This window comes from Oncorhynchus nerka, linkage group LG23 (genome assembly GCF_034236695.1).
Source record: "Oncorhynchus nerka isolate Pitt River linkage group LG23, Oner_Uvic_2.0, whole genome shotgun sequence".
NCBI classification, from domain to species: domain Eukaryota; kingdom Metazoa; phylum Chordata; class Actinopteri; order Salmoniformes; family Salmonidae; genus Oncorhynchus; species Oncorhynchus nerka.
In genome coordinates, this window is record NC_088418.1 from 23211305 (window position 1) to 23236424 (window position 25120).

At 39.7% G+C, this 25120-nt stretch overlaps 1 protein-coding gene and 1 long non-coding RNA gene across 2 annotated transcripts; one reads left to right on the forward strand and one right to left on the reverse strand.

Moving 5' to 3' along the window:
• Nucleotides 1-1831: 1831 nt before the first annotated feature.
• LOC115106519 (uncharacterized) lies at nt 1832-23765 on the reverse strand. Its single transcript, XR_003860052.2, has 3 exons — nt 23598-23765; nt 4103-4232; nt 1832-3990 (listed from the first exon to the last, which is right to left on the reverse strand). It is a non-coding gene; the product is annotated as an uncharacterized LOC115106519 (long non-coding RNA).
• LOC115106518 (homeobox protein Dlx4b-like) lies at nt 15622-21143 on the forward strand. Its single transcript, XM_029629326.2, has 3 exons — nt 15622-16214; nt 17462-17655; nt 20397-21143. Exons 1-3 carry the CDS (start codon nt 15902-15904, stop codon nt 20643-20645), a joined length of 756 nt encoding a protein of 251 aa, XP_029485186.1. The 5' UTR covers nt 15622-15901; the 3' UTR covers nt 20646-21143.
• Nucleotides 23766-25120: the final 1355 nt, after the last annotated feature.

A 25120-nucleotide genomic window follows, 5' to 3' on the forward strand; every position in this document is an offset into this window, starting at 1 on the left:
ATGAGATTTGGCTAATTGAGTTTGGAGTGGCTGGTCTGAGTGCCCGGGGAGAGGCTCAGATGGATTGCGATGGAAGGTGGTGGTGGTGGGGAACCACTGCTTTCTCTCAAAGGGCAATACAGGTGGTAAATCCAGCCCTGGTCTGAATCTCCAGGTGTTTTCCCTACTCAGCTCCAATTAAGATGTTTATTGAGGGGCCTGGTCACGAATACATCTTGATTAATACAAAACACAGGCGTCTTTGCTCGAATGGTTAAGAAAACAAATACAGCTGCGGTACCCCTCCCCCCAATCTGGGGGGGGGGGGGTAACCCCAATCTTCTCCTCTGCTCTGTCTGCCTGGACCTGGCACATATGTGGTTGTGCAGCTGCAGAATGAGCCTCCATTGATCGTGGCTGGCTGGCTGGAGGGAGATAGATTGAAGGGGAAATGGCTTGATTTCCCTCACTCTCACTGCTGGAATGTGAATAGCTCTTTACTACTACTACTACAGGAGAGCCCCATACCAAAGAACCTGGAATTCCCTATTTGTTGTGCTACAATAGAAATCTTGGTGTCAAAGTTGTGGTGTATGAGGTGGCCTCCTGTCCTATTATCCTATGGTCTGTCTTGTCTCTACATTGAATGGAGTATAGAACCTGCAAATGTGATTTGAATTCTCAACATATTAAGGTTGCTGTTTATACCCCTGTACATCAAACGCTGCGATGGCATTTTAACCCACAGGTGCCTTTCTCCTCTGTTCGTCAACCCATGGTCAATCAGATCAACAGCGAAGGGTCGTGACTCAACATAGATGGGCTGAGATGAAAGAGTTCAACGGCGAGGCGTACTTTGATCTCTCCCTCAGGTAACTCTTTCATACCCATCAATCTAGACTGGGAGTTGATGGCTGGGCTGCTCTGTCAGAAAAGGCTTGTTCAGACCTAGAACACCCTCCCCCACTTCCCTCTTTGAAGGAACAGTGAGGTGAGGTGATACGTTCTGAATCCTCTGAACTAGCACGTTTTATTTGATTTGTATTTATTTATTTATTTAACCTTTTATTTAACAACAAATGGTGTTGATCCCAAGTACATAGAATGATAATCAGATGCAACTTAGCTGTTAGTCATGCTTTTCGTGGGAGAGAATGTTTTAGACGGCTCTGGCTCTGTTCAAAAGACAAAGCTTGTTCAAATGACAAAGTACACACTTTGCTTCAAGCCCACTATGTCAATTAAGAACGTAGTACGGGCCTACCATAGTGAACATCGTGAAAGAAAAACAACAACTGACGTAGATCAAGAATGCAGGAAGGGAAAACGAGAGGGCGTGTTTTTGAGGTTCAAAGATGGTATAAGCGAATGACTGTGCCTTTGATGTCTTCTGGCAACTAGACCTCAGACAGACCGACGTAGACAATCTGAGCACCACAGCCCTTTTAAATCTCTCTTTCGTCCTGGCCCCAGTAGTCTCTACCCCTCCAGTGACAAGCACTTTAATATGACAAGGTTAAACACCTGAAGCAGTTCAGCAAAATGGCTGCTGCGGAGCAAGGGTTAGAGGTCAGGAGGGCAGCTTTTAACACTGTGCTTCTTGGCATTTCATTATGGCCGTTATGGACCTTTTATGGTCATGGGTCTAAGTGGTTTCACTTTTCATCTATGTGGGGAATATTTGATATTATAAAGTACACAAACACATATGCGCATATAATATAGAGATATTGAGCCATAACAACTATCAGAATTTCAATATTTGCTCTGTAGTAGATAATTAAGATGATTAGAACATTTTTGTAGTGTTTTTCCGGTAGTGCAAGACAGCAGATATCATTCCACCTGTTATTATAATTTTATTCACCATGGTTATATAACACAGTAGACACAATTGTATCGTGGTTTATCATTTATGTTGACCAAAGTGACATTTGGTTCTTGAGTTCACAGTAACTTACCTTCCTGTTGCTTATCACACATACCATATAAGTGACAATGACATGACTACCATGCAGAAACCCTTTTGATATCAGTTTGACACGTTTCCTTGTCTCCTCGCCGGGCAACGATGTGTGTTATTCAATAGGCAGTAAGGACAGGCCGTGTGCTGTGGAGACTATTGTGTGGAACTTAACACTTGACGTAGCTGGGGCTTCTTGTCAGCAGCGGAACTTGATCCTGTTGGTTTGTTCCCAGTGAAGAGCTCAAATTAAGTAATAAGGCCCGAGGAGGTGTGGTATATGGCCAATATACCACAGCTATGAGCTGTTCTTGGATACAGCCCTAAGCCGTGGTACACTATATATACAAAACTATGTGGACACCTCTTCAAATTAGTGGATTCAGCTATTTCAACCATACCCATTGCTGACAGTTGTATAAAATACAGCACACCGCCATGCAATCTCCATAGACAAACATTGGCAGTAGAATGGCCTTACTGAAGAGCTCGGTGACTTTCAATGTGGCACCGTCATAGGATGCCACCTTTCCAATAAGTCAGTTCGTCAAATTCTGTCCTGCTTTAGCTGCACCGGTCAACTGTGAGTGCTGCTATTGTGAAGTGGAAATGTCTAGGAGCAACAACGGCTCAGCCGCGATGTGGTAGGCTACACAAGCTCACAGAACGGGACCGGCGAGTGCTGAAGCGTGTCTGACCTCAGTTGCAACACTCACTACCGAATTCCAAACTGCCTCTGGAAGCAACGTCAGCACAAGAACTGTTCGTCGGGAGCTTCATGAAATGGGTTTCCATGGCCGAGCAGCCGCACACAAGCCATGCGCAATGCCACGTGTTGGCTGGAGTAGTGTAAAGCTATTGGACTCTGGAGCAGTGGAAATGGGTTTGGCAAATGCCAGGAGAATGCTACCTGTCCGAATGCATAGTGCCAACTGTAAAGTTTGGTGGAGGAGGAATAATGGACTGGGGCTGTTTTTCATGGTTTGGGCTAGGCCCCTTATTTCGAGTGAAGGGAAATCTTAACGCTACACCATACAATGACATTCTAGATGATTCTGTGCTTCCAACAGTTTGGGGAAGGCCTTTTCCTGTTTCAGCATGAAAATGCCCCTGTGCACAAAGCGAGGTCCATACAGAAATGGTTTGTCGAGATCGGTGTGGAAGAACTTGACTGGCCTCAAACTCCATCGAACACCTATGGGATGAATTGGAAAGCCGAATGTGAGCCAGGCCTAATCGCCCAACGTCAGTGCCTGACCTCACTACTGCTCTTATGGCTGGATTTCAAGCAAGTCCCTGCAGCAATGTTCCAACATCTAGTGGAAAGCCTTCCCAGAAGAGTGGAGGCTGTTATAGCAGCAAAGGGGGGACCAACTCCATATTAATGCCCATGACTTTGGAATGAAATGTTCGACGAGCAGGTGTCCACATACTTTATGTCATTTTGTGGATATTGGCCATATACCACAAACCCCTGAGGTGTCTTATTGCTAGAAACTTGTTACAAATGTAATTAGAACAGTAAACATAGATGTAAACATAGATGTTTTTTGTCATACCCATCGTATACGGTCTGATATACCACAGCTTTCAGCCAATCAGCACTCAGGGTTCGAACCACCCAGTTTATAAAGAGAGGGATTTGACCCTGGGGCAGGCAGTTAGTCACATTGACTCTAAACACACAGATAGTAATACTGCATATAGCTACAGTAAGAAAGATTGAAACATGTAGAAGATCTTAAAGAGTTGTCTTGCTAGGCCACTGCATACATCGGTCTTAAACACAGGAAGTGGACATTTCCAACGAAACTTGATTTAGCATAATTTCACATACTATAGTTCTGGATGGCTTGATAGAACTTCATGTATTTGAGGAACATACATTTTTTTCTGGTGCTATCATCCATCCCCATAGCCAGCAGTCCTTGAGGTGAGACAGGTTGACTTGTCCTGTCCTTGTCATCCAGACAGATGTCTTCCTCCATCTTCAAAGACCCCATCACCACAGACGCTTAAACCAACGCTTATGGAACCCCTACTGTGCCCTGTGGACCACAAAGGGGGGACGGTCACATTACCAGTAGCTAGCTAGGTAACCTCAGAAGGATAATCCCGTGGACCTGGTAAACCGGTCTTAACAGAGCCTACTGTCTTTACCTGGCAACCTCAAGCCGCGCGGTATTGTCTGTTGATTGGGTCTGCACGTGTTCCCTCAGTCCAAGTCCCCTGGGCCATTCATCGTTCTCCAGCTGGAGTGTGTTCATCTCCGTCTGTTGTCTCAACTGCTCTGTAACGAGGATACAAACAAGGCAGAATGAAAAATGGGGAAAGTTATGAAATACTGAGTACTGAGCAGTATGCTCTGCTTGTGCTACCTAATACCAGTAGCTAAATACTGATATACTGATATAAACCGCTATAATGATATATAATGATTAGTTAAAAACGGTCTGTTGTCCTCTTTGTTTGCCTTCTCATTGTCCTGGAGGACTGGGTTTCTTCACATGTATCTTGTAGGCTGCGTAGATGCCTCCTCGATGTCTATAAACAAACAGTTAACAGACATGCCACCCTTCCTGCTGGCGTGACCTCAGCTGAACCACTTTGCAACCTCAGAGTCACAGAGCCTGGATTGATTCTCAGTTTATCAGACAGACACCCCACTGATCCAAGCCAGACACCCAGGCCACCACCTCTCCTCCTTATATTAAAACATACCAGCCGCCACTGGCACGGGGCTGGATTTAAGATTTACAGTGGAAAAAGTGTTGAGCTGGTGTGTCTGGAATGTGTGTTGGATCTGGAGTTTTGCGAGGAGTGTGAGAAAACAACAGAGAGTTGTAAACACTGAGGGTAGTCCCAGCCCCAGATGTGATGCAGGCATCGAGAGAGATGGCTGCTGCAACCCAACCCAGTGCTAATGGTATCCCAATGGCAGTCCATCACCGCTCTCTCTCGCTTTCCAGCTCTTCCTCCTCTCTGTTTGGATTTACCCGAGAGACTTCTGAAGCTCTGATTTATTACTTCTGATTCATAATTTGTCTTGATTTCACCTTTCTTTTGTATTTGTGGGGTTTATAAAGGCCCTATGATAACATGAAACAAATGATGTATTCGGAAAAATTCCAATTAATTTGCAATTCTCTGTAGCCTTATTTTACATCATTTCGGGTATTATCTCCCGGAAACCGGATTATCTATAGTGTGGCTATTCTATAATGTAATTAGTTATTTCATTATGGCTATTCAGTAGATTATATATGTATTAGATTATGTGCATGTGTTTGTATATGCGCTTGTGTATTGTAGATGTTTGGCCTCTGCATGCCATTGTGCCTAACAGAATCCAGAAGGATATTCGGGTAGGCTATAAGCTGCGGGCCTTTACGCAGCCAATCAATTACAAATGTAAGTCCGTCAGTGGGGAGGTGCGTTGCTTAAGCGCTCTCCTCCCTCTGTTTTCTGGCAACAATTACTCCAATGATGAATTCAAAGGTTTGGCCAAAAACCAGACGCACATGTTTTTTTTCCCAGTCACGTAGAGCGGTATTCAGCCACTCGTCAGTCAGTTAGGTTTGTAGGCTAATTATAGGTCTATTTCCCCCTCTTTCTCTCGATGCAGGTGCTTGGTCGGGGGTCCTGCTGTTGGTAGCGAGCTCCGAACCGAATCCGTCATGTTGCTGTGCGTATAATTATGCCATGCTAGGTCTATTTGGTCCAGGCCGCATGAGTTAGTCGTTCATGAACAATGGAAGGTTGATTTATTCGACTTCAACAGGTTACATTATTCCTTTTGGTCATAAATCTCAATAATGTAAAGTTTGAATCATTTAATTAATTAATCCTAATATTCATTAATTTATTTTATTAATTAATAATAGCTGGGTACGACTCCCTGATAAAATAAGGCTAAATCTTTTTATATATAACTGATTATTTGTAGATATATATATATATATATATATATATATATATATATATATATATATATATATATATATATATACAAATAATCAATTTAATATAGCATATTTCTGAAAGCTAAAATTAGCCTTTGCGTGTTCTGTGTATTTGTTTCTGTCTGGTTATGACTTTGTTTCTTTTTGAGATTATTTTCTGCATTTATTATTTTATCTAATGTTTCGTGTTGTATAAATGTAGATTTGTATATTATGCCTACAAAATAATAACGCTGTATCAAATTAAGGGGCAATAATTGCACTACTGGAACTACAATAAATCCTGAAATTATGTTTACATGTCTTTTCATTTGAACAGACATTTTACCTTAGTTTTGAGTGCACAAAAACTATATGAATATGTGCTTGCTTTCATAATACACAAGTTCTACTGGTTATTACACAAGTTATAGGCTACTATCCCACTGGGCACAGAAGTCAATTCAAAGTCTATTCCACGTTGGTTCAACATTTCATTGAAATTCCGTGGAAACAACGTTGATTCAACCAGTGTGTACCCAGTGGGATGTATACTTTATAGGAATACTTTTTATTAGTTGACCAATGTTTTCTTAAAACCATATATTTTCTAAAATAAATTAAAAGATTGTTTCCCATAAGCTTGGGCCACTTTTTCTTATTAGCCAAATAATAGTCCTTTCAATTGATGTGTCCAATGAGTCATACTGTAGGTTGTAGTAACATGATATGAGTATGTTAAGTGTTACTTATAAATGGCTTAGGACTTTGAATGGCTCTGTAAGAGAGAAAGAACAATGCACACCAGAGAGATTCATTGTTCACAGCCCTCAAACAGCCTCAGAGGAAGGACCTTAGAGATAGATAGAGGATTCTAAGGCCCAAAAGCCAGTTTTTGCATGGGCAGCGCCATTGGAGACGTTCACCATTTTGAAGTAGTTAACTTGGTGTGACTTCCTATGGGTTAAGGAAGGATGACATAATAAATTTTTTTTAATGTATTTTCACACACACTGGAAAGGCGTAGTGAAATGTGTTGTTTTTGTGCCTTGCTCAAGGACACATCAACACATTTTTCACCATGTCGGCTCACGTATTCAAACCAGCGACATTTCGCTTACTGGCCCAATGTTCTAAATGCTAGGCCACCTGCCAACCAACCAGGTAATCAGGAGGGATCAGCCAATGAAAACATTCCACAACTGCAGGTGGCAGTAAATCGCCAACCTTGGCTTTATAACTGTTCAGACAACACACTATGGGTAGCAGTATGCACCCTTTCAGTTTGTTTATTAACTCATTGAAGTAGTAGAAGATGAAAATGGACTACTTAAAAAATGGAGTTGGTCTTAATGGCGCTGCCCATGCTCTCAGAGACACCATAATGGGACATATACATACAAATGTCTATGGGAAGGACCCGTCCGAAACAACATGGCTGCACTGCTGGAATGACAGTGATGGGCTAAGCACACAGACATTAGTGTTGTTCTCAGTCAAGTGGTGCCAGAAGGAGAGATTATGGCATTCAGCCTCTGTGGCATTAACTCTTCTTCTGTTTTGTTTTCTTTCCTTGGGCGAGAACATGAAAGGAAAATAGCAAATCCACCTGTCTACAGTGGTATGTGCACTGTAACATGTACTGTACAGTATGTCAAATAGTCCAGTTCTGTGATAGACGTTCTGATATCCCTGCCTCAAGTATAACTACAAAAACACAATATTACCTGTTCAAATTAAATCAAATATTTTACATAGATTTTCTATAATTGCAAATGTATTTTGGGTGCCATTTAACCATATGAGAATATACAAAAACTCAAAAGCTTTTATTTTCCACAATTAATTAGCATTTTAACATCATATGGAAAACGGATACAGGTGACGCGGATAATCTCCATTTTCTTTGTTGCTCTGATCGGATCCCATGCGTCCATGATGTTCTGTCAGGGGCAGTGGAGTGTCAGTCACTCTAACACCAACTAGGCCTCAGTCCTCTAACAGAGCCCTGCTTGTAAAACATGACGTGCCCACGGGGGAGATCAGAGCATTGCATGAGAACGCGCACTTGATTTTGTAAATGGGCACTGCTGTCACTATGTATCAGTGCAGCGTGATGGACGAAACGGACTGACACACACACCCATGCCCGTGCGCACCATGTGGGCTAGGAAGACGCCAGTGAGTCTGGGCCTTGCTCAGGAGTATTGTTATTAAAATGTTCCATTGCGTGTATTAAGACAGCCACAGCGAGGACACGTTCCAGTGCTATGACTGCAGGGCTCGCCTTTGTTCTTCTCCCCTAATGCAGACATAATTACAAGCCTTAAAGAGCGTCTACCTTTCCTTTTCTCTCTCTCACACGTCCGCCCCACACCCTGGCCCTCACCCTGCCAGATTACGACAGACATTCAGATCAGGGTTTAGCCATTGATTGAGCAACTACGTGCCTTATAATCAGCGAGGTACATGTCCATAGGCCTTTATTTTCTGTTTCTGTTCATTGGGCCTATTGATTCATTCATGTGTCAAGCTGTCAGTTTCATGTGCAGGAGTTCCATATTGGTTGTTCTCCTGTTTAGAGAATCCAGAGTCTAGGAGTAACACATAGTCTAGGAGTAGCACATAGTCTAGGAGTAGCACATGCTCATCTACCTAATGTGTACTGATCCCACAGTCTATCATTGTCTAGCTATTGTTTTAGTCGCAGGAAAACTCTTGCACTATTTTAATTAACAGATTGAACAGATACTGTAGATAATTTGCCATGTTATTGCTCCATTTTAGTGATGCCACAGGTCATTCTCAGGTCAATTCACCAAGGTTTCCTATTCGGAGGCCTTGTGTGGAGCTATAGCAGTGCTCGGTAACAAAGCCCCATGAATTTCAGCTTTGCTGTAATTTTTCTGACTTTAATTTTTCTATGATTTAATTTGTGACTTTGTTCAGGCTGTTTGTCTGAAGGCTGTGTCAGAAGGAAAGGAGGAGACAAAGTCATTCCAGCCCTACCCCAGTGGTGGTGTACTCTACTCCAAGTAGGCCTAGGGAGGTACAGGCCAAATTTAAACTTTTAGTTTTGCTGTAATGAAAAAATATATACACCTCTCATCAACAGGGATTTAAAAAAACATTGACTAAGCATGTGTTGAAATTTTAACATTGTAAATCTCTCTCGGACAAGGTGACTTTTGTCAATATATTCGCCTGTATTTACCCCCCCAAAAAAGTATATGCTAATTAGCCACTAATGTGGCTATCATACAGAACTACAGTACACACGTCTGTCGCAAGCTTCACGTCAATCACCAGGGCCATGATGATCTGGACGAAACTACAGAATAGAGGCAAAGGTAAGGATCTCAGGATTAACCTTCTAATGTTAGCTACATTTGTTCATGAATAAATGGGCTAATTTTGTTTAATTTGACAATTCTATGAACTGTCTTGGGCAAGTTTAGAAATGTACACAATACCTGTGTAACAGTCGTTCCCAACCTGTGGTGCGAGGGGTTGGCAGGGGGGCCTTGGGGAACTCAGTCCGGCTTTAAACTCGCTCTTGAAAGTTGTAATAGTAGAATGCACAAGGTGCAATTTCGGAATTGGGTAGTGCATCGTCAGTTCATTGCATACCTTAAAGAGCTATTTATAACTTGTCAGAAATGTCTAGATCAACTAGCCCATGTCAGCTAACGTTTTTTTATTTTATTTTTGCCCATAGATATTGTTGTCATTTTTTAGTCACTCAAATATCACATGAATACACATTAGACATGGCAATATGTATAGAATTGCAAGAAAATGTACTTTAAAACTGCAACATTTCCTTTGTACTCGATGACAAAATGTGTTGAACTGCAAGATATAAGCTTTAAACCTGAAAGAAAAACTAAACAATTTGTGTCATGAACAGTGCTTGACCCCCTAGAATTAGGGGTTAAATGAATTGGTATTCACACATTTGTTTTTGAGGTAGATTTGCTGTCATGTTATTGATTCCACATTACAAACCTGATTTGCTCCTTCTCTCTTCCAGTGTGCCGAGTCTTATCACCTCTCAACTAGGTAAGCTGTTTCAACCTGGAACACTATTCTCCTGCTTTGGTCTGTTTCAGTCATTGCAAGAAGTCCTGAAGATCAGAAGTGTGTGAAGGGTTTTGTCCCAGTCCAGCTCTAACACATGACTTAAATAATCAACTTAATGAATCACAATGATAGGCTATGATTTGTTATCAGGTATGAGATGGGCTGGAACAAAAGCTTAAACACACTCCTGACATTCAGATCTGGATCTAGGGGAGTATTAGATTGTATTGACATACAATGCATGCTCCACTCTCAAGTTGAAATTGAACTTGTTCAAGGTGGCGGCTGCTAAGAAGAAGGGAGCAACAGGCCAGAAGACTGCAGCCAATGCAGCACACATCATTCGCACACAGTAAAGTGTAAACCACCATGCTGTCAGCAAAATGCTGTCCTCACTGTTTAAATTGTATTGTGTATGTCTCAATGCTCTGATCACTCATCGTCTTTGATGTTGTGATTCACAGACACACGATGACCACGATTTGAATGCTGCAACTGAGACGGAATGACGTCGAGGGACACACGCTGAGACCCACGATCTAAAATGGGTGCAGAAGCACACCATAACCCTATTTCATGTTTATGTTATGGCCAACCACCCCTTTAGCTGACCCTTATTCCACACCAGGGACGCAACTTTCACTGGAGACGGGGGGGTGGGGGGACCCCCCCCCCCCACACACACACACACACAATTATGAAATTGCATTTTGCCCCCCCCCAGTTTTATAATTGGGATGGGATACAAAATGTATGTGCTACACATCTTATCTCTATAAAGCCACCCTACCCTCATCCATTTTCCATATGCTATGTTTCCTTCAGTTGTTCTTCTCCTGATTTGATCACATCTAGACTCAGTTACACGCTTCTAAGTGTTGTGGTGTGCTGTTTTTGCTAACTTTTTTTCCACCTGTGTAGTGCTGTCCTCCTGCTTATTCTGGGGTTCAGACTGTATGCAGCGGTAAATGTGCTGCTTATAATTGGCAGCGGCAACATGGACCTAAATTGACAAGAAGGGTGTTGATATAGCTGCATATAGGCATGGCATCCTTGTTTAAAATCTGCTAAGTGTGCATTTCTGTTTCTCATTCTTCTGGAGTTGACCCAGTATTTTGTATTAAACCTACCTTAACACATCCAGTTGATTGTCCACTTGTAACTCACACACCAAAAATCAAGATATGCTGTTTTACATGTATTATTTGTGCTGGTCTAATTCATGTCATGGAAAAGCAGAAGAATCTGTGCTCTCTTAGATAGTCAGCTAATAATAGTTAATATGACGCTCTTCGATGTCCCAGGTTTGTGGCATTGACGAAGAAATTGTTTCATCTTTAATTCAAGTCAGATGTTTATATGTTAATGTATATTAGATTTGAAAATAAAAGAGAGCCGCACACTCTAGGAGCTCAGATGCAAAAATGTAATTACCAACGTTTCGACAGACAAGCTGTCTTCATCAGGGTATATCATCTTCATCGGGGTATTAGATTTAAAATATTTATTTAAAACAATGCAATTGTTGGAGTTCATGTGTTTGATGTGATTGATGGATGACGAGGTTCATTCTTGTCAAATAAATATTCTTATTAATTTATGAATAAGGAGACATTCTTCAATGAGTTCATCTCTGTCTTTGAATCTGCAGCAGAACAAGTTGCTGATTAAATTGGTTTAATACAGCAATGCATTCTGACACCATGAATTGAAATAGATTTCACCTCTTTCCTATAGTTGGCAGAAATGGTATAGGATTAAATATTAGACCCCCACTAGCTGAAGGAGAAGAGAATTTGATCAAATAAGGGCATGTTGCTAATATCATCTATGTAGGTAGCTAGTTAGCTAGCTAGCTTCTTTGCAGAAAACTAGACTATTCATTGTAAATATCTGACTGATACAGGTATTCTGTACAAGACATAAAACCAAATAGATAAATAAGCCAACAAATACGAGTTAAATTAAATTAAATATGGAACAGTACATTAAAATGTTTAAAATATATTTCGTTTTGGATCAAGGCAACTAGTAGCTAGCTAGCTGACAGCAAATGTGTCATGTGGGAGCTTGCAAGGATTTGTAGTCTTGCATGATGTCTACTTTGATGCTAATTAGCATTTTCGAGGTTGAGAGCAAATAGAGCTGACTATATTGATAAAGTTCACCTTGCCCGGGAAAGCCTACACAAAACACAGACCTTGTTTGATTGAAGTGGTTCTAAAATTACCTATAGGAAAAATGAATGGTGACAAAACGATTGGAACCATCTCCATGTTTGACTGCTAGATTGTATGAGTATGACAACAACACTGTGGTACTCTATTAGTCTATGTCATGTTTGGTAATATGTTAGATATGTTGTGTATGTTTGTTATAGCAATGTTGAGATTTACATTTACATTTAAGTCATTTAGCAGACGCTCTTATCACACAAAAATGGTTACAGACAGACATCATTATTTTATTCCTTAATATAGTATTGGGGCCAAGCTAAGAAAAAATACAACAAATCATGTATGTCTACTTAGATCATTTTTTTTTTTTTTTATTGCGTGACAATAGGCTACTTAAAGAATCTGGAAATGTTGAGAATAAAGTAGAAAAGTTATATAGAGAAAGTCAGAATTTCCCAAATAAAGTCAAAATTGTGAGAATAAAGTCGGTTATATTTCAAGATTCAAGTAGGAAATGTTGGTTAATTGCTTGCATCCTTGGCTGCATTATATGACCTGGCTCTAGTAAGAAGGAAATCTTTGCTCTTTTAACACAAAATAACCATATTATTATAAGTATTAGGATGAAGATGTTATGCTGCAGATTGGGTCTTTTCAGGAGGGACCACACAGACTTGGATGACGTTTTGGCGTTTGTGCAAAGTGAAATCAACACTAAAGTACGAAATACATATTAGGAACTTAATCCTTCCTACTCTTCAGACCTCACCCCTCCCCTAGTCAAGTATCAGACCTGCGCTAGTCAAGTATCACTACTCCTTTTCAACCATCACCCCTCCCTTAGTCAAGTACAACATTATAATGGGATTAGCCCAGATCCAGGAAGTGAAGTGGTTGTGTTTACATGTGGCGAGTTGAGTGCCAATGACATCCATATTAACTAACAACAGTGTCATTGAAATTAATGTAATCATAGCTAATTATGACGATGACCATTCATAATTGCCAGCTACATTTTCCCAGTCTTGTACCTCCACGTGTTGTTGTTATTGTTGTTGTCGGCTCTTATGTTGTTATTGTTGTTGTCGGCTCTTAGCATGCATTTCGGCCAATGGAGAAGCTCATTATTGTGAATAAATTAGTGCAAGGGTGGGCGGTGAGAAGGATAAGTGACGCTTGATGAGAGCAGGCATGATAACTGACCAATGCAGAAGTGAGGAGGTTTGAATAGGAGTGGTGACGCTTGACTAGTGCAGGATAATGTTTGACTAAGTGAGGGGGTGAGGTCTGAAGGGAAGGAATGACCGAATCCTAACATGTATCCCGTACATCTCTGCACTGTGCTCCGTACTGATTTCAGCTGTCGCATGGCATTATGGATGAGAAAAATATCCTGCTGTACGCTACTAAAAATCTAAAAAGTTTTTGACTTTATTCTCGAAATATTATTTCTACTTCATTCTCGGAATTGAATTTCGATTTTATTCTGGAAATATTGCGACTTTCTACTGGAAATGTAGTAACTTTCGAAAATTAATTTTGACTGTATTTTGAGAAATTAATAAAGGAGACACCCTTTATTTTAGAAGTATTTTGAGTTTTTGAAATACTACAGTGCAAAACCCCTAAAAAAAGTCGAAGTACCACACAGCACGTTTTTTTCCCTTCTCTTCACCTGGCACTTAAAGGCTACTCTTCCATACCAATAACTTATGAAAGTAATTCCATAATAATGTCAACATTATACAAAATAACCTATAAGCTTCTTTCCAATGGATTTCAGTGTTGGCTCAGTAAAGGGTAGGATAATCTTGGCACTTGATAAAAGGGTGCAAAACGTATCCTTAATGACACGCGTTGCCTCTCATTAACAGCGTTAACAACGGTTAACAGTGGTTAGCAGCGAGTGGGCCTTTACCTTGTAGGCAACATAGGCCTACTGAGCCAAACGGTTTTTATGATGGTTAATATCTAGGCCTAATGATGAAATGTGTGCATGCATCACGGTGCTGTCAAGTTGCGAGCTTTGCTGTGAGAGATGACAGAGGGACGTTCTGGGATATTTTATTCTTCCGCCACCATGATGCTATCATGCTGACAACATTATGAATAGGAGGACAAAACATAGCCTATAGGTAAATATAGCCTATGGATAGTAGGTAACTAGGCGATTTTCAATGTCACCTTGATGTGCATGAAAGGCTTTGCTAATACATAAGTTGGTTTTCAAACTTTAACTGGCGCCACGGTGAGAATTCCAGCGGACTGACATATTCAAAGAGCTGTCAAACTGCTGAGATGGGATTAAGAAGATGGTTTGCCTAGGGGGCAGGTAAATTCACCAGGATCAGATATTTATGTCGTTCATTCGATTGAGTTTGAATTGGTCGTTCTTATTGGAATTATATCCTTTAAAAAAAACAGGTATTGGCCTCTTAGGATAACATTTCCATGACTGAATATTATAGTTATAACGTTTATTATTAGGGGTTATTTATAGCCAACTGTTGGTTATAATTTCGTAAAATACAGGATAACGAACCATAACGTGAAATATGGTTGATAACGCATGTGCCATTTTATATTATTAAGATCAACAATGCACCTGCCATGTTTTCATTAACATGTTATAACTGTCTATACTTTCTTTTAAATAGCCCATGGTTTAGGTTTATAATTTGACTGCCAGAAAGTTTTTTAAATTTAATGTCTATAGCCTACATGGAAAATGCCAATTCCCATTGCAGGCCTGTAATGTCAAAATAAAAAACCCAAATAGCCTATATCTGCATCTACTCGAATGAGAGTAAAATATAAATATCCCTAGGCCTATACTACTCGTTGTTTTTGGTGTTTTTGGTGTTTTTGGTGTAGCAGTTTGCGGGCTTTACGCCTATTGGCAACAAGTGACCCCTCAAACCCAAAATCCCTGCTTGTTTCAGGGCCCGCATGCACCAACTTCTTTAGGTGTCCATTTTCAATTATACTTCTAAAACGTTGTGCTGTTTATGCATTGAACAGTTTTGGAAGCCTAATCTAAACCAATCGTATACCAAAGAATGGCTAATTACACATAATTTTACATAGGAGGTCACCTAAATTGATTTGCAAAACATATATTATTGCAAACCATTTTTCATTAAAACTATGCGATTAATGAATAGCATTTCCACTTTGAGTTTACATGGAACGGACCTTTTACGGTAAAAATGGTTCTAAATGCCAATTAGGCTATATTTAAATTATTCATTAAATATAATTCTGAACTTTCTGTTTAAAATAAGTTGTTTATTATGTTATGTAAATCAAGCCACGCACAGTGCATAAAATATTGTTTATCAAATCGTTTAAGTGACATTACATCCGTAGCTGAAGGAGTGCATTCAAAAACATATGTTAATGAACTTAATGAGTTTTTCCTGCATGCTCGAGTGACATCGTAGGTGCTCCAGACCAATCAGAGCGCGCGCTGATGGAAGGTAGTGGGTTTGAGGCACACCGGGTCTACATGCAGGAGGTGTCTGGAGAATATTGTGAGGTGTAACCTACAAATGATGTGAAGAAGGATTGCCTTTTATTTAGTTTTTATTTCGTTTCACAGAGCCCTGGATATACATTTTCTTCGTTTGGAATACATTTTTAATACAGTCAATGTTATTGACTTGATGTTGGATCCAGTTAAACTTTTCTTCGCTATCCGACATTGCTCAATGCATTCCTCTTTAGACCGACGGTTTTATGGACTTCTGTATTAGCTAATGATGTCTATGGGTTTCATGCCTGATCGTTTGAATGCTTCAGACCCCTCCAAATCTGCATTTTTAGAGTTTGGGTACGAGCACCCTGCGCACCAGCAGCATTCCCAAGGAATCTCTCACATCTACCCGGTTAATGGCTTACATTCTGCCGGACATTCTCAACACGGTAGTCCCTTCTCTCCCAGCGCGTCCTCTTATGGCCGCTCCCTGGGCTACGCCTACCCCAGCGCGGTGAACACTCATCCCCCAAGTGCCTACATGCCCTACCAGCACAACAATCACAGTTTGGCGCACTCCAGATTAGAGGAGACAGGTACGTGTAACATCAATATCTGCTTGTTCGTCATAGGCCTATAACATGTTTTGTCTACAACGCCAGTGTGCAAATGCTGCGCGTGCAATTTTCCGGTTAACGGTAAAAGGAGTGTGGATTGTATGGAACTGTTCTTTAAAATGTATTGAAATTGTAGGCTGCATATTTTCAGACAATTCTTTGTAGGCTACGGTAGGCCTATAGCCTACCCCAGATGTAGGTCCTACGTACATTATAAAGCTGTGAGTCTGTACATATTTGAAGTTGACAAAAATGGCAGACTGTCCTAATCAAAGTTGGGTTAAAAGGCAATACATTTAAAAAGCTATTTACAGTCAGTGTTACGGTAATCAAAATGTTTTCGAAATTTAAATGCATTTCAGGCATTTGGGGTTGTCTTTAGGCCTACTACTAATGTTCCATAATGAACACAGATGGTGTCATTCATTTTATTGACCATAATTTTCTGCGGGTTAGCCCGATTATAGCCTAGCTCAGAAACAGACGTTCGTTTTTACTTACATTATTAGTCCAGATTAACAAAGCAATTCCCGAAAAAAATAACCCTTTCATCTATGCCCAGCACTATGGGGTTGGTCTTTATTTAACACTTAAAAACAATTTATTCTATGTCAGTGGCCTTTGTAGTTTATATTTGTATTGCCTGTATATTGTTAAACGCTGGCGTTTTCATTAAATAGCCTATCTGACATTTGGGCATGCAGCCAGAATTCCAGGCCTGAATTTCTGTGTTGATAGAAATTGTGTGCAGCGAATAGGCTTAGGACAAAATATAACAATATATTACATTCAATCTATTCTGAAACCACATAGGTTTCCTGATGTGCAGGTGGGCCTTTATATCTTACCCAGAGATAGGCCTTATCATGAAGTTGTTTGTAAGGCTATAGGCAATGGGTTTGGCTAGGCCTACATTTGAAATGGACCATTTCAGACTAGACTAGCCTATATAAACAAACATCTGAGTCCCTGGGATATAAATATATGTCTTCCTCATTATATGTTTGAAATATAGCCTATATCTAATTTTATGATTATACGAGTTGGCTTTCTGTCGCAATCGAAAGGAAGTTCAAGCGTGCGATAACAACTCTCCTGTAAATCGTTTCTTCTGCGCTGATGTAAAGTGGAAAGTTGTAAATCAAAGTGAGTAGGCTACGACAGACTAGGTCCTACTAGGCTACTCTTCAGTGCAGCTAGACTGAAATTTTCTTTTCTATCCACAGACCATGAGAAGTCTACAGTGATTGAGAATGGGGAAATTCGCCTGAATGGTAAAGGAAAGAAAATACGCAAACCTCGGACCATCTACTCCAGTCTGCAGCTACAGGCGCTCCACCAGAGGTTTCAGCAGACACAATACCTGGCCTTACCCGAGCGCGCGGATTTGGCGGCAAAATTAGGGCTGACCCAAACACAGGTGGGCTAAATTAAACGCCGTAGTCAACATCAAGAGTAGGACATTTGCTTTTAAAACGATATCTTATTTCAGTAGGCTAATTACCAAATTAGAATAAATTTGTTTTGCAGTGTTTTATTTCCAGGCCATCCTTACCTTCAGGCCTTGTGTTTTTCATTTATTATTTATTTAACCTTTATTTAATATGGAAAGTCAGTTAAGAACAAATTCTTATTTACAATAACAGCCTGCCAAAAGGCAAAAGACCTCCTGCGGGGACGGGGGCTGGGATAAAAAACAAACAAACATCAATATAGGACAAAACACACATCACGACAAGAGAGACAACACAATACTACATAAAGAGATAGCATGGTAGCAACACAACATGGTAGCAACACAACATGGTAGCAGCACAAAACATGGTACAAACATGATTGGGCACAGACAACAGCACAATGGGCAAGAAGGTAGAGACAACAATACATCACGCAAAGCAGCCACAACTTTCAGTAAGAGTGTCCATGATTGAGTCTTTGAATGAAGAGATAAAACTGTCCCGTTTGAGTGTTTGTTGCAGCTCGTTCCAGTCGCTAGCTGCAGCGAACTGAAAAGAGGAGCGACCCAGGGATTTGTGTGCTTTGGGGACCTTTAACAGAATGTGACTGGCAGAACGGTTGTTGTATGTTGAGGATGAGAACTGCAGTAGATATCTCAGATAGGGGGGAGTGAGGCCTAAGAGGGTTTTATAAATAAGCATAAACCAGTGAGTCTTGCGACGGGTATACAGAGATGACAAGTTTACAGAGGAGTATAGAGTGCAGTGATGTGTCCTATAAGGAGCATTGGTGACAAATCTGATGGCCGAATGGCAAAGAACATCTAGCCCCTCGAGAGCACCCTTACCTGCTGATCTATAAATTATGGCTTCAGCCTAATCTACATTTTATTAAGTAGGCCTAACAAACCAAATGGTTTTTAACAATTAAAGTGCAGTGCCGAAGGTACCAAACACCTTATAAAAAGTTTTTAAATAAAACATGTATTTGTTTAACTTTTTCCTTATTAATTTCAATCTTGGAATATCCATTGTTCAAATTTGCTCCAAATAAAATCAAAGATCTAAAACCCTCACATACTTTAACTGTGCTGCGAGGCTAGACTATACGTACATTTGTGCACATATTCAATTAATATCCTTGTTGACAGAAGTGACAGAGAATGAAATATTATGCAAAGCTGTCTAAAATCATTATGACAAAATGTTTCAGAAATGTTGACATTAAACCTTACAGACAACTTTTGAAAATGTAACACTCATACGTCCACAAGTTCATGTTTGTGGTTGATTGAAGAAAAACACAAAACAACCTTTCCCCTTGGTTGAATGGGGGTTAAGATGGATCACGGATCCGTGGGTATTATTGCGGCTTTCCCCACTGCAAGACCAAATTAAACGGCTAATTGGAGAGCTTTGCTGCGTCAATCTCTTAATGCAGCTTTATTCTCTACACATATTCCTAGTCTTATATTACCATTGTGGCTAAAACCTTCCATGAGAGCTGTCTGTGGCTTTTAGCAAAATAACTCAAATTGCAATATTGCGTCTACAAATTGGTCTCATAGAGTGTCAGCACGACATAAATACATTTTGCCACTCTAAAGTATAGGCCTGTGTGTTGCCTTTCTAAACAACAGTGTCTCGCAATGTTTTTCTACAATTACCACCAATATTTTCTTTAAACTAATGTTAAAACACACCGCAGAAATGCATATACAGTAGTACAATGAGGGCAGTGGGCACATACACACACGGACATTTGTTGTCATTATTCATTTATGTCAGGTGAAATTATGACATCTAAGGAGGAAGTCATGGCAACCATTTCCCTTGGATCGGTAAACATAATGGAAGGCACATAAAACAGGTGGTGAGCATAATGTTTTCCGTCCAACATCTCACCATGCACATCTGTCTCTTATGGAATCAATCTTCAAGCCTTAAAACATTGTTTTGCTCAATATATTTTATAGGCCAATCTTCTCTTCCAGATCTAAATCAATAGCGTTTATATGTAAAAAATAAATAAAAAGATAGGCAATCCCAGGTTGGCTGAATTAAGCTGTCATTCAAAATCTCTGAAACACACCATCCTATCTGGGTCTGATTTGGATTTGTGTCCTGTTGCCATGTTTGCGAATGGTTTGACCACCTCGGGCTCTGTGGCTTTTTATTAATATTTTATACAGTCGTAAAATCGATCAAAATTGCATGTTGTTCTGACTCAGCACAATAAATAGAAATGCAACTGACGTCCCTCCTTTTTACAGCGCTGTATTAAAGCTCTTCAGTGGCTTTTTTAAATGTACTATATTTTTAGCATGGGATTGTTGTTGTCAGTCTCATCCATCATTGGCCTCATAAAATGTTGAACAATGGGGGTGTTAGCATTTAATGAACTAGTGAAGTGTCGCTCATCCATTTAGCTGAATTGCAAAATGTGTTCACATTATAAGACGTTTCAAGAACGAATGCCATCTTGAAACCGGGCCATTTTCCTTTCAAGTAATTATGGACCAAATGTCAATGTAATTTCGAAGTGATAAAATGTGAATATAAATATAACAAGTGCCCTTCAAATGAAAATACTTTCTATTGTGAAGAGAATTGTTTAATGATTGCGGTGGTGGTGGCAGTGGAGTGTGATAGCGTAGGCTGTAAAGTGCGGCTTCCCCCTTCATATGATTTTTTCTCATTTTAGGTGAAAATATGGTTTCAAAACAAGCGCTCGAAATATAAGAAAATAATGAAGCACGGCAGCGGACCGGAGGGTGAACATCTCCACAGTACGTCATCTATCTCTCCCTGTTCACCCGGCATGCCCCAACTTTGGGAGGTGTCAATGGCAAACAAAGGGACCCCTATGCACCCCAACAATTACATGAACAATTTTGGTCACTGGTACCCAAACCATCACCAGGATCCTATGTGCAGACCTCAAATGTTATGAGCGAACCATCTTAACCACATTGCGCGGTGCTGTAAAACACCACACACACAGCCATTTAGAACATTTTAAAGGCCTAAAGGCCTATAGGCTGCCTATACCCAAACACAAACGTGTTTCGTCTATCAAGTTTGAATTGTGTGTATACGTGTGTTAAATGGAAATTGTATTTTTTTCTTTTATTGCAGTGTATGTTTTTGGATGAAGATTTGTTATGTAGGCCTATGGTTATTTCGTATGTGTCCACTTTACGCACTGTTCTTTAGATTGGAACGGCTTTGGTGAGAATTGTGCTGGCAGGTGGAAACATGCGTATGATTTGATTCCAGCAGGGTACATGCACCTGAATATGTGTGTCGACTGGTTATGACCGTTTTATTGATGTGATTAACAGGAGTGCCCCAGTCCACGTTTGGATCGCTAGTCTCAGCAATTATGAACTCATTATGCATAATAAATGTCAGATTTGTTTGATAAAAACTGTATTGATTCACCGCGTCAATTTTTCTGAAGGTGTCAATAGTTTTTGATCATTTTAAAGTGCTTTGTGTGACATATATAGCCTGTTTGCAATACACCTCAAATTAAATGATGTATGGTGAAAATCTTATAATGCAAACCTTTGAAAATATGTAATTTAATCAAACGCACGAGTATAATCACTACGATACTACAGTTATTATAAAACCGCAGGCCAAAGTGGAGTAATAGCATAACTGTACTAAATAGTTTACTTCTGCCGTGACATCGTCTTGGCAACGCCGTGACCAGGAGTTGAACTGAGGTTGCTGTGGTCACAAAGCAAAGTACTAACCACTATACGATCACCGCGAGCTACCAGGGCTGGTACGTCTGCAGGAGTGAGATTTTAACTCCAGCCTGCAGTGACGTGGACAAGCATGTAAAATAACAGCAGCTGTTCGAGTCAAGTTGGAATGATTCTGTCTTGATAATCTATCGAAAATCTACTCTTTGCATAGTAGCATATCTTTCTTAACACTATAGAACCCAAAATGTCTTCATTTGGTAGAGTATTCGAAATACATTATGATTACACTCGTGGTTAGGCCCATAGGCCTACCCGTCAATAACGATATAAGGGCTAGGCTTCTTTCAGATTAGTTACGCCTCCAATATTGGAAGCCATATTCAATATTGGAAGCCAAGTTCAGTATAATGTATTATGTTCGATTTTTATTTGATTTACATTATGAATATGACAAGAGCCGTGGCATTGGGCTTTAATCTGAATTGCACATTGACTATCAACAATTCGAATATCAAATATTCGTTTTTAAACGTCATAAATTCATAATTGTGTTTCTTATTAATGTAGATTATGCTTGTTTTGCTTGCACGGAATTTAAAATGCGAGCCCCTCTCGGTGCAATTAAGGCGGTCAAAGCTTTACTGTCAGAACATCTGGATGAGTGTGAAATCGTCAGTGCTTCGTTGAATGGACACACCTATTAAGGTCATTTCGACAGTGCTTGTTGAAGAAAGCTTTCATTCGTGCGGGATAATTACCAGCTATTCAAAGTCTACAAAATAGCTCTCTTCATAAGTGGAGGAAAGGACGAAAGTCCACGACGAGAAATAGGCCTTGTCCTAGAGTGGGGACATGGAACATTTACCACCATTGGTACGAGACAGGTGTTCGGCTATACCAGCAGGACCGTGCTAACATGTCACATTAGATGTTTTCTTAATTGATTATGAATAGTAATTAGCCGACATAGTCATGACACCAGGAAATACAACTTTTCCAATAAGGTGAGGACATTTTCACGTAGCCTACGAGAAAATAGACAATTTAAGCATGTTCATTCAATTACAATGGAGAGGGAATCTTTTTCTGCATATTTTTGTTTACACCGTGAAATTATAAGAGAACCCTTCCCGTTTTGCAAGGGACGTACAAGGATATGAGGTTTTCCTCACTTTTTCCCCCTCACTTTTTGCCCTGTTTGCCTTTTTGTATAACAAAACAAGACGTATTGAGTAGACGGGAGCAGGCATTGCCACATTTCTAACGGAAATTCCCCCTCTGCCTCTCTCTGGTTAAATCCAGGAAGAAAACTGTCTTTGTCATAATAAAATGATAAAATAGTGCATCATTCTATCCCGAAGCAGTGGCTGATTAATAGTACTTTGTACTGATTTGTACATTCTTGCGGTTAAACTGTTTAAACATCGGGAACAAGCTATTTATATTGATTCAAACAGTATCCACTGGAGCGAACTGATGTTAATTCAGTATGGTGCAGATTGCGTCGTGGTGAGCTTGATTAATGATATCGAATGCATACGTTTTGGAAGCAAATAAGTATTTTCTTATTTTTCACTCATCACCTCTTGTTTTCAGGGTCTTGTCAAAAATAACGTCAGTTATGTAAAATCCATCATGAACATTTTAATTTAATTGTAGCGTAAAAATGTAAGATTACTTGAATTAATAATGGCATTCAGGGTTGTTTTTATTCTAACAATATCATATGGTGGTTGTTTTTCAGCGTTTTTTGTTGTTGTTGATAGGTATAAGATAAAATAGCTTGTCGAGTCTCTTTGAATGTGATGTCATTTTGGGGCCAAGGCAACGATGACCTTCTGTGACCTTGTTCAGTTCACAGAACACGGCATACTTGAATCATCCTTTAAAGGTTATATGTAAATTAACAATATTGCTCAATTATTAATACAACATTTGATTAAATACAACACGATTTGTTTGCAGAGATTTTTATGAATACCTTTTGAATAACTTTTGTTTTTAGTCTTAAACTTCATTTTCTAATTTTAGCACTATTGGAATCCAATGCTTGATTATAGTTCGTTTTGAACAAACAATATGGAAATATAGAAATATAATAACACAGGATGAAACACTGACTTGCTGTTAATTTCCTCAAACTCATACCACCACTGCCTCAGCGATTATTATAGACATAGACTTACCTTTCACAGGAGTCTCCCGATGCCATACAGTAGAAAAAGGGGGAAAAAACAAATAGCCTTATGTTCCCCCTCCTGCAACAAGAGGAAGAGAACTATTGTGTTTCATTTAAATTTCATCGCCCTGCATTCTTTCTTTATATACACCCCACTTTCCCTTTATCCGTGTGCCCTGGGTAGAAGAAGAGGAGGCAAGTGTTGCTGAATGAAGTGACGGGGCACCAGACAAAATTATAGGCAATTTCACATCTCAAGATTAGAATAATGGGTGCTCAAATTGGACAGACAGAGTAGGGCCTTTCAAACAGGGCAATTATCAGGCAGATTCAAGGGAGACTCAAAAGACTGTTCATGCGAATGACATTGTAGGTTACAGAAGGGGAAGGGAGAGTGGGAGATGGGTGATGATATGGATAAAATAAGTTATAATGGATCAAAGGCCTGACTGGCTTATCAGGATCGGAGGTTGCACTGTAAACGCCAATGTGCTGTCATTACTCAAAACTTTTTATGATACCCCTTGCACTTATATCTGAATACAGTTACATAAACTTTTTTTTTACTCAAACCATAGTCACTGTGACCCTGTAGGAGGTCCAGATTTGACTTGTATCAGCTTGAACATGTTAAGTAACGCCCCCCACTAAGCCACGCCCCCAATATAATTTCCCAGGTTGCCTTGCATTTTTGAGTGAATTGTGAAGTTATCAGCCATGACTGCTTGTGTTAGTGACAGAGACATGCAGTACATGGTTGTTGAATTCATTAACTTTCAGTCCTGTGGCCTTCATCAAGTGAGTTCCTAAGCAAATCGTATCATTATAATTAAACTCTGTATGACAATACATATCTCTTAAGGCCTTATTTTGAGGCCTAGCAAATTTCTGGTAACTTTCCCCAAATTCCTAGATTTTAAAAAACATTCTGGTTGAAAGATTTCCAGGAATCTTCCAACCAGGATTTCTGGAAAACCTGGAAAATATACACAAATTCTGTAACCAGAACTGCAAGTCACATTCTGCTGGTTTGTAAAGTTATGTGTAATTCCTTTTAGAATCCAGCCAGTTAGGATATCCAACATTTGGAATTTCTATTCACCTGCAACCTGCATTCATAATGGTTGCCAGGATTAGGAACAGTGTGAAGAAACTACCTAAAACCATTTAAACTGGAAAAAACATTTCAGTAAAGGATACAAAACATCAAAGTAAATTATTGTGTTAGTGTTGTTATTTATCTTTCAGTAGCATAAGATTAATCAATCAATCACTCAATGTACATGAAAAACCAAGATATTAAAAACAAGATATTAAAAACAAATCTACCTGCAGTAGAGCAAGCTGGAAAAAAAGTAAATTTGTTGTCATTAATTTCAAAAAATAGAGTTGATGTGACTTCTCATTGAGTTTTGAGTCCTTACCACCATTTTCTTTGAAGTAACAATGACATTTCATTGACTTTGAGTTCAACTTACTACAAGTATTTGAGTTAAAAATGCCTTGGGGTTTACAGTGTGTCTGGTGGAT

Coding starts and splice junctions, on each gene's coding strand:
- LOC115106518 (XM_029629326.2), top strand. CDS start 15,902: ATGATGTCTATGGGTTTCATGCCTGATCGTTTGAATGCTTCAGACCCC. Junction 16,215..17,461: donor CTCCAGATTAGAGGAGACAG/GTACGTGTAACA, acceptor TTCTATCCACAG/ACCATGAGAAGTCTACAGTG. Junction 17,656..20,396: donor TAGGGCTGACCCAAACACAG/GTGGGCTAAATT, acceptor TTCTCATTTTAG/GTGAAAATATGGTTTCAAAA.